At 45.1% G+C, this 13,340-nt stretch overlaps 2 protein-coding genes across 3 annotated transcripts in view; one reads left to right on the forward strand and one right to left on the reverse strand.

Moving 5' to 3' along the window:
* The window catches only part of Agl (amylo-alpha-1, 6-glucosidase, 4-alpha-glucanotransferase), a 71,241-nt gene extending 66,469 nt beyond the window's left edge, over positions 1 to 4,772 (reverse strand). The window contains exons 1-2 of one of the 2 annotated variants that reach the window (XM_013031427.1): positions 4,674 to 4,772; positions 3,938 to 4,087 (exon numbers count right to left, since the gene is read on the reverse strand). In XM_013031427.1, coding sequence (XP_012886881.1) covers positions 3,938 to 4,019 — 82 coding nt within the window. In that variant the 5' untranslated portion in view covers positions 4,020 to 4,087; positions 4,674 to 4,772. Of the gene's footprint in view, positions 1 to 3,937; positions 4,088 to 4,518; positions 4,607 to 4,673 lie in introns of those variants that run through there. The other variant, XM_013031428.1, reaches the window with a different exon arrangement.
* On the forward strand, positions 4,463 to 13,087 carry LOC105997098 (collagen alpha-1(XVII) chain-like). Its single transcript, XM_013031399.1, has 4 exons — positions 4,463 to 4,841; positions 4,983 to 5,086; positions 5,246 to 5,800; positions 13,079 to 13,087. Exons 1-4 carry the CDS (start codon positions 4,463 to 4,465, stop codon positions 13,085 to 13,087), a joined length of 1,047 nt encoding a protein of 348 aa, XP_012886853.1.
* The last annotated feature ends 253 nt before the right edge of the window (positions 13,088 to 13,340 follow it).

Genomic DNA, 13,340 nt, shown 5'->3' on the forward strand with positions numbered 1-13,340 from the left:
GACTCCTATCTCCAATAAACCACCAGAAAACTGGAAGTGGCGCTGTAGCTCAAGTGGTAGAGCGCGCCTTGAGCTGAAGAGCTGAAGGACAGTGCCCAGGCCCAGAGTTCAAGCCCCACGATCGACAAAAAAAAAAAAAAAAGAAGTACAGCTCTAAGCTGGGCGCTGGTTGGCTCAGGCCTGTAATCCTAGTTACTCAGGAGGCTAAGATCTGAGGATCACAGCTCAAAGCTCTGAGGATCACAGCTTAAAGCCAGTCCACGAAGTTGCAGCCTGGGGCAGTTAAATCTGGAGACTCTTATCTCCAATTAACCTCCAGAAAACTGGATGTGGGCGCAAAGTGGTAAAGTACTAGCCTTGAGCTAAAGAGCTCAGGGACTGTGTTCAGGCCCAGAGTTCAAACTCTACCACTGACAAAAAAAAGAAAGAAAGAAAGTAAATCTCTAGATTAGGAAACAATGAAAATAGAGTCATCACTAGTGGCGCTGTAGCTCAAGTAGTAGAGCGCTTGCCTTGAGTTGAAGAGCTGAGGGACAACGCCCAGGCCCAGAGTTCAAGCCCCACGACCGACAAAAAAAAAAACTATATAGAGCACTCAGCATCCACTCCTCTTGTGTGTGAGTTGTCTGTTTGCCATCTCCCCACCTATTCAAGTTCCTCCCCTAGGTGTCCTCCGTTGTCCCGACAGAACCCGGTCCGCGGCAATCACTAAAATAAACAGGAAGCTTAGAAAGCAAGAAGACTTAGAATGGTTTTATTTGTTAGTTCATTTTGTAAGTCGTGGAGCTTGAACTCTGTGCCTGGGTGCTGTCCCTAAGCTTTCCAGCTCAAAGCTAGCACTTTACCACTTGACCCACAGTGTTCCTTCTGGTTTTCTGGTGGTTACTTGGAGATAAGAGTCTTTTTTTTTTGGGTCGGTCATGGGGCCTGAACTCTGGGCCTGGGCACTGTTCTTCAGCTGTTTAGCTCAGACTAGTACTCTACCACTTGAGCCACAGCACCACTGCCGGCTTTTCTGCTTATATGGTGCTGAGGAATTGAACCCAGGGTCTCATGTATGCAAGGCAAGCAGTCTACCACTGAGCACTTTCCCAGCCCCAGAATAAGAATCTTATGGGGATGTTCCTGCCAAGGCTGGCTTTGAACTAAGATCCTCCGATCTCAGCCTCCTGAGTAGCTAGGATTAGAGGCATGAGCCACAAACACCCAGCTAGTATGGTTTGAACTTGGTGGATTCAAGCATAATCAAATAGAGCTAAGCCAAGGCCATTCTATGGTAGTGTCAAATGGAAGCAAAGATGCAGGGTGGGACAAGAAGTCAGAAAGATCTGTGTGAATCAATGCCTTATAATGAAGGTTTTATCACTAGAAAGCCATGTATTGTTCATTTGAGCCTCAAAATTAAAGTTATGGAAGAGCAGAATACTTTCAAGTTAAAAAAAAAAGTTAATCTTCAGAATTAATGCTATATACCCCAATCTGTTAACAGTAGAGTCAGGAAAATGCTGGTTCCTCACTCATGTCATTAAACTACTCAAAAGCTTCAAAAAGAAGGTGAAGTTCACAGCCCTTGGGGTTTTTTGGTTTGTTGTTCTGTTTTTTAGTCCTTGGCATAGAGGCAACAACTGAAGCCAGGAGAAGGCATGATTCTCTAAGAGTAAGAAAAAGAATTCCTAGCAGATACTCACAATGAATTAAAGTGGCAAGAGAGCCCAGTGAGAAACAGTAAGCTGACTGGAATACTCAAGAAGATAGGTGGGAAAAAAATCAGAACCAGGAAAGTGCAAAGTCAGGAAAGCCAAAAATGGAACAAGCACTGAGTGATCTTATATGCCCAAGGTAGAAGAGGAAGAGATGAATTAGTGATAACACATTAGATTAGATGGCTGAAATTTCTTTTAAAATTTAACTTTAGCTAGGGACCGGTGGCTCACACCTATAATCCTACTGGCTACTCAGGAGGCTGAGACCTGAGTATTGTGGTTCAAAGCCAGCCCAGGCAGTAAAGTCCATGAAACTTTTATCTCCAAATTAACCACCAAAAAGCCACTCTGGCCTTCAGCCCCCTAAAAAAGTTAGAGATAGTGTCCAAGCCCTGAGGTCAAGCCCCAGGAATGGTACCCCCCACCAAAAAAATTAACTTTTAAAACATTAAAGAAATAAAAAAAAAAAACTTTCCTTCAAAATGTTTAGCAGTATTCATTTGGTACACCCCTAAGGGAAACTGCATTTTACTTTTCAAATATTAAACTTTTATTTCACAAGTTACATTCACATAAAATAAGTGTGAAATATTTTATAGCACTGAAAATGACAAAGACTAAGAATATAAAGCATCTACTAATTTGTCTTATAAGAATACAGTTGGGGGCTGGGAAGGTGGCTCAGTGGTAGAGCACTTGCCTTGCATGCCTGAGGCCCTGGGTTCGATTCCTCAGCACCACGTAAGCAAAAAGAAAAAAGCCGGTAGTGGTGCTATGGCTCAAGTGGTAGAGTGCTAGCCTTGAGCTGAAGAGCTGAGGGACAGCACCCAGGCCCAGAGTTCAGGCCCCACAACCAGACCCCCCCCAAAAAAAGAATACAGTTGGGGCGGGCGCTGGTGGCTCACGCCTGTAATCCGAGCTACTAAGGAGGCTGAGATCTGAGGATCACGGTTCAAAGCCAGCCCGGGCAGGAAAGTCCATGAGACTCTTATCTCCAATAAACCACTAGAAAACTGGAAGTGGCACTGTGGCTCAAGTGGTAGAGTGCTTGCCTTGAGCTGAAGAGTTCAGGGACAGTGCCCAAACCCAGAGTTCAAGCCCCACAACCAGAAAAAAAAAAAATACAGTTGGCTCTTTTATTTTATTTCATTTGTGGTGCTAGGGACTGAGCCTAGGGCTTTATCCTTTACTACTGAACTACATCCCTCAGTCCCATGTGATGTTTTACAGCTCAAATATATTTCAACATAACTTGATCAGCTTTTTGTATCTCTTATTTGGCAAGAAAATGTTTACAGCTTGAACCTTCTCCTGGAGAGGCTTTTAGTAAAATAAACAATAGCTTGCTATATTGGTTGCTGTAATCTCTTTATGAATTCATGGGTTCAATAAGAAAAAATGTGCTATAAAAGTCAGTACACATATATTTAAAACAAAATTACATATGAGGTATGTTACTAAGTATTGATACATTTAATTTTACATAAAATGGCCAGCCTCCTGACTAAATATGTGATTCCTAGCTTTTGCTTTTTTTTTTTTTCCCAGTGGGGAAATTCAGGCTTTGACTGTGCAGGTGTTCTACCACTGAGCTACATCCCCTGGCCTGCAGCTTTTGTCTTTTTGTGTGTGATTTTGCATGTTATGTGTGTGTTGGCACTGGGCCTTGAACTCAGGGCCTGTGCACTGTCTCTCGGCTTTTTCACTCAAAAGTTAGGACTGTATCACTTGAGTGACAGCTCCACTTCTGGCTTTTTTGGTGGTTACCTGGAGGTAAGAGTCTCATGGATGTTCCTGCTTTGGCTGGCTTTGAACTATAGTTACAGATCTCATCCTAAGTAGCTAGGATTACAGGAGTGAGCCACCAGCACCCAGGGCAGGTTCCGTCTTCAGAGGTAGTTAGCACTCAAAGAAAAGTGAATTATATTTTATCCTTGTTCTAACATGACAGAAAGTATGTTTAACTAAAATCAGTCTTTATTAGTAATATTTGTGGAACACAGCACTGTCTTGGCACAAATCAAGTTTTAGAAAGAGCCTAGGAACTTTTACGTAACTTTTTACAAAAGCGCTGTTGATTGTTTTTGGTACTGGTTTGGGGATTTAATTCAGGTCCTCACACATGTTAAGCACATATTCTTATCACCCCATGCCTAAGTAAAAAAAATGTAATTGTCCATCGAAGGATTAAAATAAAATTTAAGACACAAATGAGCTAAGAATTTGCGACTGACCTTGTTCAAGCCTGAAGAGGGTCTTCTCCAGCTTTTCCATTTCGTTCAGTAGTAAGATTCGAATCTGTTTACTGTGTCCCATTTTGGCTTCTGGAGGGCTTGAACTCTTTGGGGAGAATTAGCAGAACGCCAACGTCGAATGAGTTGCTCCTATGGAACAAAAAGGAATTACAAAGAAAAAAAAAAAACAATAATTACAGTTACGCTCAAACTCTCCAGGGCTGAAAGAGAAACACTTACATGTTCCAGATAGGTGTGAACCCTAGCAGAGCACTAACAAAGAATGGCTTAAAAATAAGAGGCGAGAAGGGAAATGAATAGTTTTGTCTCCCTCCACTTGGAACCCAGCAAAGAAGGATGAAGCAAATATATATATACGTATGTATGTATGTATATATATATGTGTGTATGTATGTATATAGAATTGTCGATTCTTGCACTTAAGGCAGAATACAACTAAAGAAGCTAAGCCATTCCCAGAGACAAGCCAGGCATGTGGGAAAGCCTGGAGCTGGGGATGGGAAAATGCCCCAGTCTCATGCCAAATGGCCCGGCCGTCTGCAAGTGGCGTTTCTGCTTACAGAAGGTAACAGGTGGGAGATCGCCCCGTTCCCTAATTCGGGCGTGCGCCGCCCGCGGGCAGCCGCGGGCGCGGGGAAGCAGCTGTTGCCCCGGGAACGGACGTGGGGGACCCAGGGCGAGCTGGACACCGCCGGCGGGCCTTCCCTGCACTTACGACGGGCGGGCGGGACGCCGGCGCCGGAGACTGGACCCCGCAGCTCCGAGGGGCCCGCGGTGGCGAGCCGGGGTAGGCCGCCGACGCAGCCGCGGCCCCGGGGAGGGCTGGACGCCGCCGTGAAGGGCAAAAGGCGGGGCGGCGGCCCCGGACCCTCCCCGGCGGCGGGTGAGTGACAGGCAGGGCACATCCTCGAGACCCCGCCCAGCGCGGCCGCCGGAAGTAGGTCCCCCCCCTTTAAAGGACATGAACTGGTCCTCAGGCCCACTTCCGGGAGCTTCTCCGCTCGGGCTCGTAGACACCTCTAAGTCTCGCGAGAGTGCGGTGGTCGTGCCGTGGGTGCCAGCGTGGGAAGCCACGGCCGCTCCTCGTCGCCCGGAGCATCCGGGCATCCCGGGTGGTCCCGATGCAGTGTTAGTGATCCTGGGGGCGTGGGGCTGCTCGTTAGGATTGCTTTGTGGGTAGACTGAATGGCGGGAGGCTCGCGGCCTGGCTGCAGGACCTCTTCTGTGGCCGCTGTGAGGTCAGATCAGGGAAGATGGAATCGTGGGGTCTTTTTTGCACCGTTGCAGGCCGCAGCCAGCCAGCCGGGCGTGGCCAGGGCCTGCAGCCCGCAACCCACTCAACACGGCTGGGAGACAGGCCTGGGAGGGAAGACAGAACAAACGCCATATGGGCCCGTTCGGCCCCGGTGGAGGGCTGAATCGGGATGCCGTGATGACTGCAGACCAGCCTGGAGACAGGACAGCAACACGGAGACTCGGGTGGTCCGGGCCTCCACAGAGCCCAGCCAGGTGGCAGGGTCACAGGGCACTGACAGGCTCAGCAACCTATCAGCCAAGGGCCCGCCCCTGCCTCCAGGGATCCAGGTGTGCCCATCACCTGAGGGGGAGGGGGGCGTCACCTTCCCCCAAAGACTAGCCAACATCTGTATTTCTCGGAAGCAGAATCCTCCTAGCAAACCCGGAGCTAGACATTTGCATTTCAAAGGATGGCTTGTCTCACTTGTAGGGGTTGGGGCTGGGTGGAGGGACAGCTTCCCATCTCCTGCCTGGGCAACCAGGATGGCTGCAAGAAATTATTTAGGCTCAGCCACCTTACTTCATGCCAATATGCTTTTTTTTATTGTGAAAATACTGTACAGAGGGGTTACAATTACATGGGCAAGATAATGAGTACATCTCTTATCAAGCATTGTAGCCTCCTCCTTTGTTTCCCCTTCCCATCCCTTCTCATCCTTCCCCCCCCTGCTTTTTTACTTGTTATTGTTGTTTTTGTTTTGTGGTGTGCTGGTACTAGCTAGGGCTTGAACTCCCTGCACAACCTCCATTCCCATGCAAAAGGTTTTCTTCCTCCCCTCGCTGTTCTTCAATAAAAAGTCCTCTCCTGTAGAAGATCGTGTGTGATCTGTTTCCTTCCTTTCTCCTCCATTTTCCTAACACAATGTCCATTTGTGCCTGGCCAGACCTGAAGATTGTCTAAGACTAAGGTAGGGTGCATTCCAGGCCAGATATTTAAGACAGTGTAGAAGCCTAAGACAGTTTTATGCCTGAGGGAAAAGGATCCTCCCCATTTTTTTTTCAGGCTAGTTAAAGTACCTCAGCTAGTCCATAGAGTGGATGGAAAAAGGAGTGCAAAGGTTTGTTCTGTGAAGAAGGGTGAATTGAGAGCTGTTGTCTCATATCACAGAAAACAGGAACGACCATGGGCAAGTGAGAGAAATGCTCCAGGCAGAAGAAATAAGACTGAAAGAATCAGTCAGCATATAATGAATATTTATTAGAAAATGCACTGAGATATACAGATAAAGATGGCTGTATGTCTATTCAAAGCTCCTCAGAATGCTTGGCTGTGAATCAGTGGCGTGCGGGAATCTAAGCCAACATGTCTGCACACAAGTCCTGTTGAGGAATGAAACTTGTTGCCAGACTAGTGTAGAAATGTGCCTAGAGGATGGGGAGATCATGCTTGCTGGGTATTCCCTCCTTACAGGATGGATGGACAGATGGGATACAAGCTCACAGATACTCTTCCCACATTTACCAATCTTAGAGCAAAGAGAAGTTAGGGAGGGCACTGTTCAGGGAAGCATTCTGGGGGGATGGGGGAAAGTTAGGCTGGTGGCTCACTCCTGTAATCCTAACTACTCAGGAGGCTGAGATTTGAGGATTGAGGTTCAAAGCCAGCCCTGGCAGGTATATGAACTAACTCAGTTCCCCAAGCAAGTACTATTCTTTCTCCCTCTACCCCCACCTCACTTTTTGTTTCTTACCTGGGATTGAACTCAAGGTCTAGAGCCAAACCACCACTAATTGAAAGAAGGAAGAGAAGAAAGCTAAATCCCCAAAGCTAACTTGTTTACAGTTACATAACAAGTGGAAAGATGTGCCTTTGTTCAGTAAGCCCTGTAGCTGAGCTCACTGATGTCAACTTCCATGCTAGCTTGTAACAGTAAAGACTTTATACATCAACTCAGTGCTGCTGACTTTACAGTGAGTTTAAAGGGAGATTCTGGCTCTCCTGTGGCCCAGTTTCCTCAGGAGTTGGCCTTCAGGAAGCCTTTGCCCGCCTTGCCCTCCCTCCTCTGGGGCCTGGGCTCTGTGTTCTTCCCTGGGTGGCTTGTTGTATCAGGATGTGTGAAAAGTGCCTATTTCATTTTCTCCTTTGTCCTCTAGTGTCTTTGGGACAGGGAGTTTTCTGCATGGTAGTTACAAAATTGTTTACTCCACTTAGATACACTAACAGACATGTCTTATTCCTAGAAACATCTATAAGGCTGAGTAAGTAGCTCAGCATACTACATTTGCTTAATATGTATGAAGCCCTAGGTTCAATCCCCAGCACTGCAACAACAAAAGATTCCATCCCTTTACCATTAGCCACCTGCCAGGCAGGTACAGGGAAACAAAAGTAACTTTAGCCAAATAGGTTTTAAAATGAATTCTCACAGTATTAAATAATCTCTTTAACTTCATCTCTTTAGAAAAATTATTATTATGGTGCCTTTCTTTCCCTACTGCACTTAAGATGGTGCTCGGCTCCCCACAGAGCAGATTCTCACATGAAGATGCATGAACTGGACATAGTGGATGTCCAATATCACCAGATATACAACTATCTAGTTCTGTTCTTTGTTATTCTCTTGGCACAGATGATTATTGTCTGTAGCTGATAACTTCCTGACCATTCTTTCTTGGCTTCATTAGAGTCCAAATCCACTCCCCCTCCTCCCCATTCCTGTCTCAGCCTCTTTTTATTGTTGTTGTGTTGGTATTAGGACATGAATTTGGATCTCTCAAGTGAAAAAGCTGGCACTGTATAACTTGAGCCACGCCTCCACTTGGGCTTTTTTCTGACTAATTGGAGATGAGAACCTCTCAGACTTATCTCCCTGAACTGGCTCTGAACTGTGATCCTCAGATCTCAGCCTCTGAATAGTTAGGATTACAGGTGTGAGCCACCAGCACCTGGCTTCAGCCTCTCTTGAATTTCTACATTTAGTCAGAAGCCTCTGTGTATGAGAAATGTTCTCCATCCACCTCCTGAGTCAGAGTCTGCTCAACTTTGCCACAGTGGGTCCATGAAAAGTTTGCTGGTTCTGTCTGTATCTGATCTCCTTAATTTACCCCCCCCACACACACACCACCTTGGGATCCCTCTTTTTAGAGCCCCACACTCTTCTTTTGCCTCACATAGTGCTCTACACCCAAGAGTTCAGAACAAAAACGCCTCTGTACATTCAACAAATGCTGTCCCTATGATGTGCTGATTATTGTTTTGTGCCCTGGGCATAGAAAAATCCCTTGCTTGGAAGTGGCGCTGTAGCTCAAGTGGTAGAGCGCAAGCCTTCAACTGAAGTGCTGAGGGACAGCGCCCAGGCCCAGAGTTCAAGCCCCATGACCAAAAAAAAAAAAAGAAAAATCCCTTGCTCACATGGGCTTTATACTCTAATATTTCCCCCCAGCTGGTCACACTTGCAGGGCACATCAGCTTATTCCTTTTGCCTACCTTTCTCTAGCTTTTCTCATCTTCACAATGCCTCAAGCCCTTGTACTCACCCTGTAACAATCTAAGTTTCTTACTGAAGTAAGTCTGAGTGTCTGAGAGGAGGAATGAATGTCTGAATGGAGAAAAGTATTCTACATTCCAAAGGCAAATGACAAAGTACATTAATTTTGTTAAAACTACTAACTTCATTATACCAGGGTGGGAGCTTTCTTTCTTTTTTTCTTTCTTTTTCTTGGTTAGTCACAGGGCTTGAACTCCAGGCCTACGGGCTGTCCCTGAACTCTTCAGCTCAAGGCTAGTGCTCTACCACTTGAGCCATAGTGCCACTTCTGGTTTTCTGGTGGTTAATTGGAAATAACAGTCTCATTGACTTTCCTGCCCTGGCTGGCTTTGAACCTCAATCTTCAGATCTCAGCCTCCTGAGTAGTTAGGATTGCAGGCATGAGCCAACAGCACCCAGCAAGTTGGGGCTTTCTACTGCCTGGTTTAGTACCAGTCAATTACAGACATTCCTTAATGAGTTTTATTGTAAGAATGCATTGCAAGCTAGGCACTGGTGGCTCACACCTGTAATCCTAGCTACTCAGGAGGCTGAGATCTGAGGATCATGGTTCAAAGCCAGCCTGGGCAGAAAAGTCTGGGTGGCTCTTATCTCCAATTAACCACCAGAAAACCAAAAATGGCACTGTGACTCAAGTGGTAGAATACTTGCCTTGATCTGAAGAGTTTAGGGATAGCACCCAGGCCTCGAGTTCAAACCCTACGACTGACAAAAAAAAAAGAGAATGCATTGCAATATAATATTTGTACTTTTGTTTCTGGTTTAATGAGTAATTTAGTTAGGATAGCCTTTTTTATTTACTTATTTCCCTCCATGTTTCTTTTCTCACTCTTGTGTATTTTTTGAATGTATCTTGAAGCAAGGCTACCAGAACAGACATACATATTTCTTTATTTTTTCCCAAATTAAAAAAAAACAAACTCAAACTGGCATTTTGAATTGAAACCTTCTATACAAGTATTTAACATAATTTTTTAAATGGCAGGTATCTGTAACATCAAGTTTACCTGTTTTTTTCTTGGTGGGTCGTGGGGCTTGAACTCTGGGTCTGGGCGCTGTCCCTCAGCTCTTCAGCTCAAGGCGAGTGCTCTACCACTTGAGCTACAGCTCCATTTCCGGTTTTTCTGGTGGTTTATTGGAGATAGGAGTCTCAAGGTCTCTCCTGCCTGGGCTGGCTTTGAACCGCGATCCTCAGATCTCAGCCTCCTGAGTAGCTAGGATTACAGGCGTTAGCCACCAGCGCCCAGCAAGTTTACCTTGTTTTTGTTGTGTATTTTTAATCTCTTGTTTTTTTTACACATACAATCTCCAGATGTTTTTGTTTTGTAAGTGTGTGTGTGTGTGTTGCTGAAGATCAAATCCAAGGCCTCATTACATGTTAGGACAATTGTACTACTCAGCTCCATCCCCAGTCCCAGAACTACAAAATTGACACTCTAGAGCTGGAAGTCCTTGGCTCATACCTGGAATCCTAGCTACTCTGGAGGTCTGAGGATCTTGGTTCAAAGCCAGTACAGGCAGAAAAGCCTGTGAGACTCTTATCTTCAATGAACCACCAGAAAACTGGAAGTGGCACTGTGGCTCAAGTGGTAGGGCGCTAGCCTTGAGCTGAAGAGCTGAGGGATAGCGCCCAGGCCCAGACTTCAAGCCTCATGACTGACCAAACAACAACAACAAAAAAGTTGACACTGTGTACTCATTAAGTATAATTCTGCTCTTCCCTTCTCCACCTCATGGTAAGCTTATGGCCAGTGTGCCATTCATTGATTACATTGCATGCATGTACTGTCTGTCATCTTTGTTTAGAATAGCACCTGTCCATTAACTTTGATAAGTTTTTCAGTATCATTCTCAGCCATGGCTGGGAATGGACTTGATAGCTGGTGCCGTGGGCCCTTGTCCATTTTGGAAGGGTGGAAACAAGCAGATCTCGCAAAGCAAAGTAAGGGTGGTAAGCATCAGTGTGTGTCTGCCTCTCCTAATGGAATGATCATGGGAAGAGAAAGGGCTGTGTCTCCTGAACCTCCCGCACCTACAGCATGGCCTAGTGCAGAGCAAGTACTTTGCCTGCTGGGAGCGAATCAGAGAACAGCAGCATTTGCCTTGTCCTTTTTCCCCTGCCCTTGTCCAGGACAGAATGCACCAAACTCAGTAACTTCCGCAGACTGGTTTACTGTATAACAATTAAGTATGGGGCTGGGAAGGTGGCTCAATGGTAGAGTGCATGCCTTGCATGCCTGAGGCCCTGGGTTCGATTTCTCAGCACCACATAAGCAAAAAAAGAAAAAAGCTGGAAGTGGCCCTGTGGCTCAAGTAGTAGAGCGCTAGCCTTGAGCTGAAGAGCTGAGGGACAGTGCTCAGGCCCAGAGTTCAGGCCCCACGACCAGACCCCCCCAAAAAAAAATTAAGTATAATGTATAAATATGAAAGCATTTGAGTTTTACAAATAGTACAAAAACAGGCATTTATATTATTTGATTTTAAACTGAAAGATTTAGAATTTGGTATTAAGAAAGGACAGAATAAAAAGAAAGAATTCTGTTCTTCCTCCTTTCCTACCTCTTTCTTTCTTTCCTTTCTTCCTTCCTTCTTTCCTTCCTTCCTTCTTTTTTTTTTTTTTTTGTCGGTTGTGGGCCTGAACTCTGGGCCTGGGCACTGTCCCTCAGCTCTTCAGCTCAAGGCTAGCCCTCTACCACTTGAGCCACAGCGCCACTTCTGGCTTTTGCCTTTTTGCTTATGTGGTGCTGAGGAATCGAACCCAGGGCCTCATGCATGCAAGGCAAGCATTCTACCACTGAGCCACCTTCCCAGCCCCCCTTCCTTCCTTCTTTCACCATGTCATTCTTGTCTTCTTTTCAAAGCAACATAGACTCATTATTTATTTCTCAACAGTTAAGTTGACAGGCCTAGAGAAGATGCCTCTCTATAGTCATATAAAGCAATATAAGCTGGGTGCTAGTGGCTCACTCCTGTAATCCTAGCTATACTCAGGAAGCTGAGATTTGAGGATGGTGATTCAAAGCCATCCCAGGCAGGAAAGTCCATGAGAGTGTTATCTCCTATTAACCAAGAAGTCAGAAGTGAAGTTGTGGCTCAAGTGGTAGAGCACTAGCCTTGAGCAAAAAAGCCCAGGGACAGTGCCCAAGGCCCTGAGTTCAAGCCCCACAATGAGCATACACACACACACACACAAAGTAATATAGTGATGTCATTTATACAATAATGTAAAGCTGTAATTGGAAAATAAAGGCATTTTAATTGTTCAAAGTATGTTTTTTTTGCAGCTCATCACCATAGTACACTTTGAAAAGAGATGAAGAATAATGTATGAGTGTAACTGTATCTAGATTCACAGTTTGATGACTAGCACAACCTAACTTATGAGAGAACTTGCCAAAAGTATGTTACTGCCAGTCAAGTAAACTGGGAGGAAAGGTCAATGGTATAACCACAAAGGCCAATCTATTTTCATTGCCTAACGTTTAAAAAAAGCCCTCTTCTCAGTTTACTGTGACGGAAGGAGTCATTTTCTTGCTTACACGGTGGTAAAGTGGTTGTATATCTTGAATGTAACATAGTGGAAAATCAGCAAAACACTAAGCTAATCAGTACTTTGGAAAGTTTATTTCATGAACATAGGTTATATGTCTTGTCAAGGCAAATGATTGTTCCTTGATTACATGGAAAATACCAATAAAGTTTCAGTGGGATCCTGGTTCAAAAAGGGTAGAGCCCCAGCCTTAAGCACAAAAATACTGAAGGGCAGAGCCCAGGCTTTGAGTTTAAGTCTTAGTACTGGTATGTGTGTGTGCACAAAACCAGAAACTCTTCATCAGGAATAGAATGCACAGTGAGATACTACCAATGTTTCAGAAAATCTGAGAAATTTGTGCTAGACACAGTATGATGATATTATGTTTTAGGCAGACTTGGAGGGACAAGCTAGTTCATGAGAGACCTGTTTCCTGGGCAGGAAGTCAAGAAATAGACACAGGATGAGGAAAGCTTCAAGGGTGCTGAGATTTGTACCAAGATTCCTCCTTTCCCTCCCACCTCCACCTCCCCCAGGGAACTCACAGAAATCCCAGGGGATCAGCATGGAAATTCTGATCTTAACTTTACTGATGATGTTGTGTCTTCTACTGGTCAATAGTCTTGTGAAGAGCTAGCCCTCACTGCTCTCCTGCCATCTAAAGGCTCAGCCACAAATAACAATAACCTGTCAGTCTAGACTGATGAATAGTCCAGTTTGAGTAGCACTAAGGGTCTTCCTGCCTTACTCTCAGGCCTTCCTAAACCTCCATTTTAAGGGACCCTCTTATTCCTATTTTTCTAGGTTCTATAGACCATCAGAATAGTCCATTCAGTTGATCCTTGTGGTATATACACAATGGTATTTTTTCCTCATCTGTTAGAAAGAATGATATTGTACCATTTGTAAAGAAATGGGAAGACCTAGAAAAAAATATGTTAAATGAAGTAAGTCAGGCCCGGAGAGACAGAATGCATGTTTTCCCTTATGTGTGAAATCTAGATTTAGCTTATAAACTCATGAATAAATACATTGGGTGGCATGCAAATATATTAACTGAAATGCA

Source organism: Dipodomys ordii, unplaced genomic scaffold, assembly GCF_000151885.1.
Source record: "Dipodomys ordii isolate 6190 unplaced genomic scaffold, Dord_2.0 Scaffold139, whole genome shotgun sequence".
In the NCBI taxonomy this organism is placed as follows: domain Eukaryota; kingdom Metazoa; phylum Chordata; class Mammalia; order Rodentia; family Heteromyidae; genus Dipodomys; species Dipodomys ordii.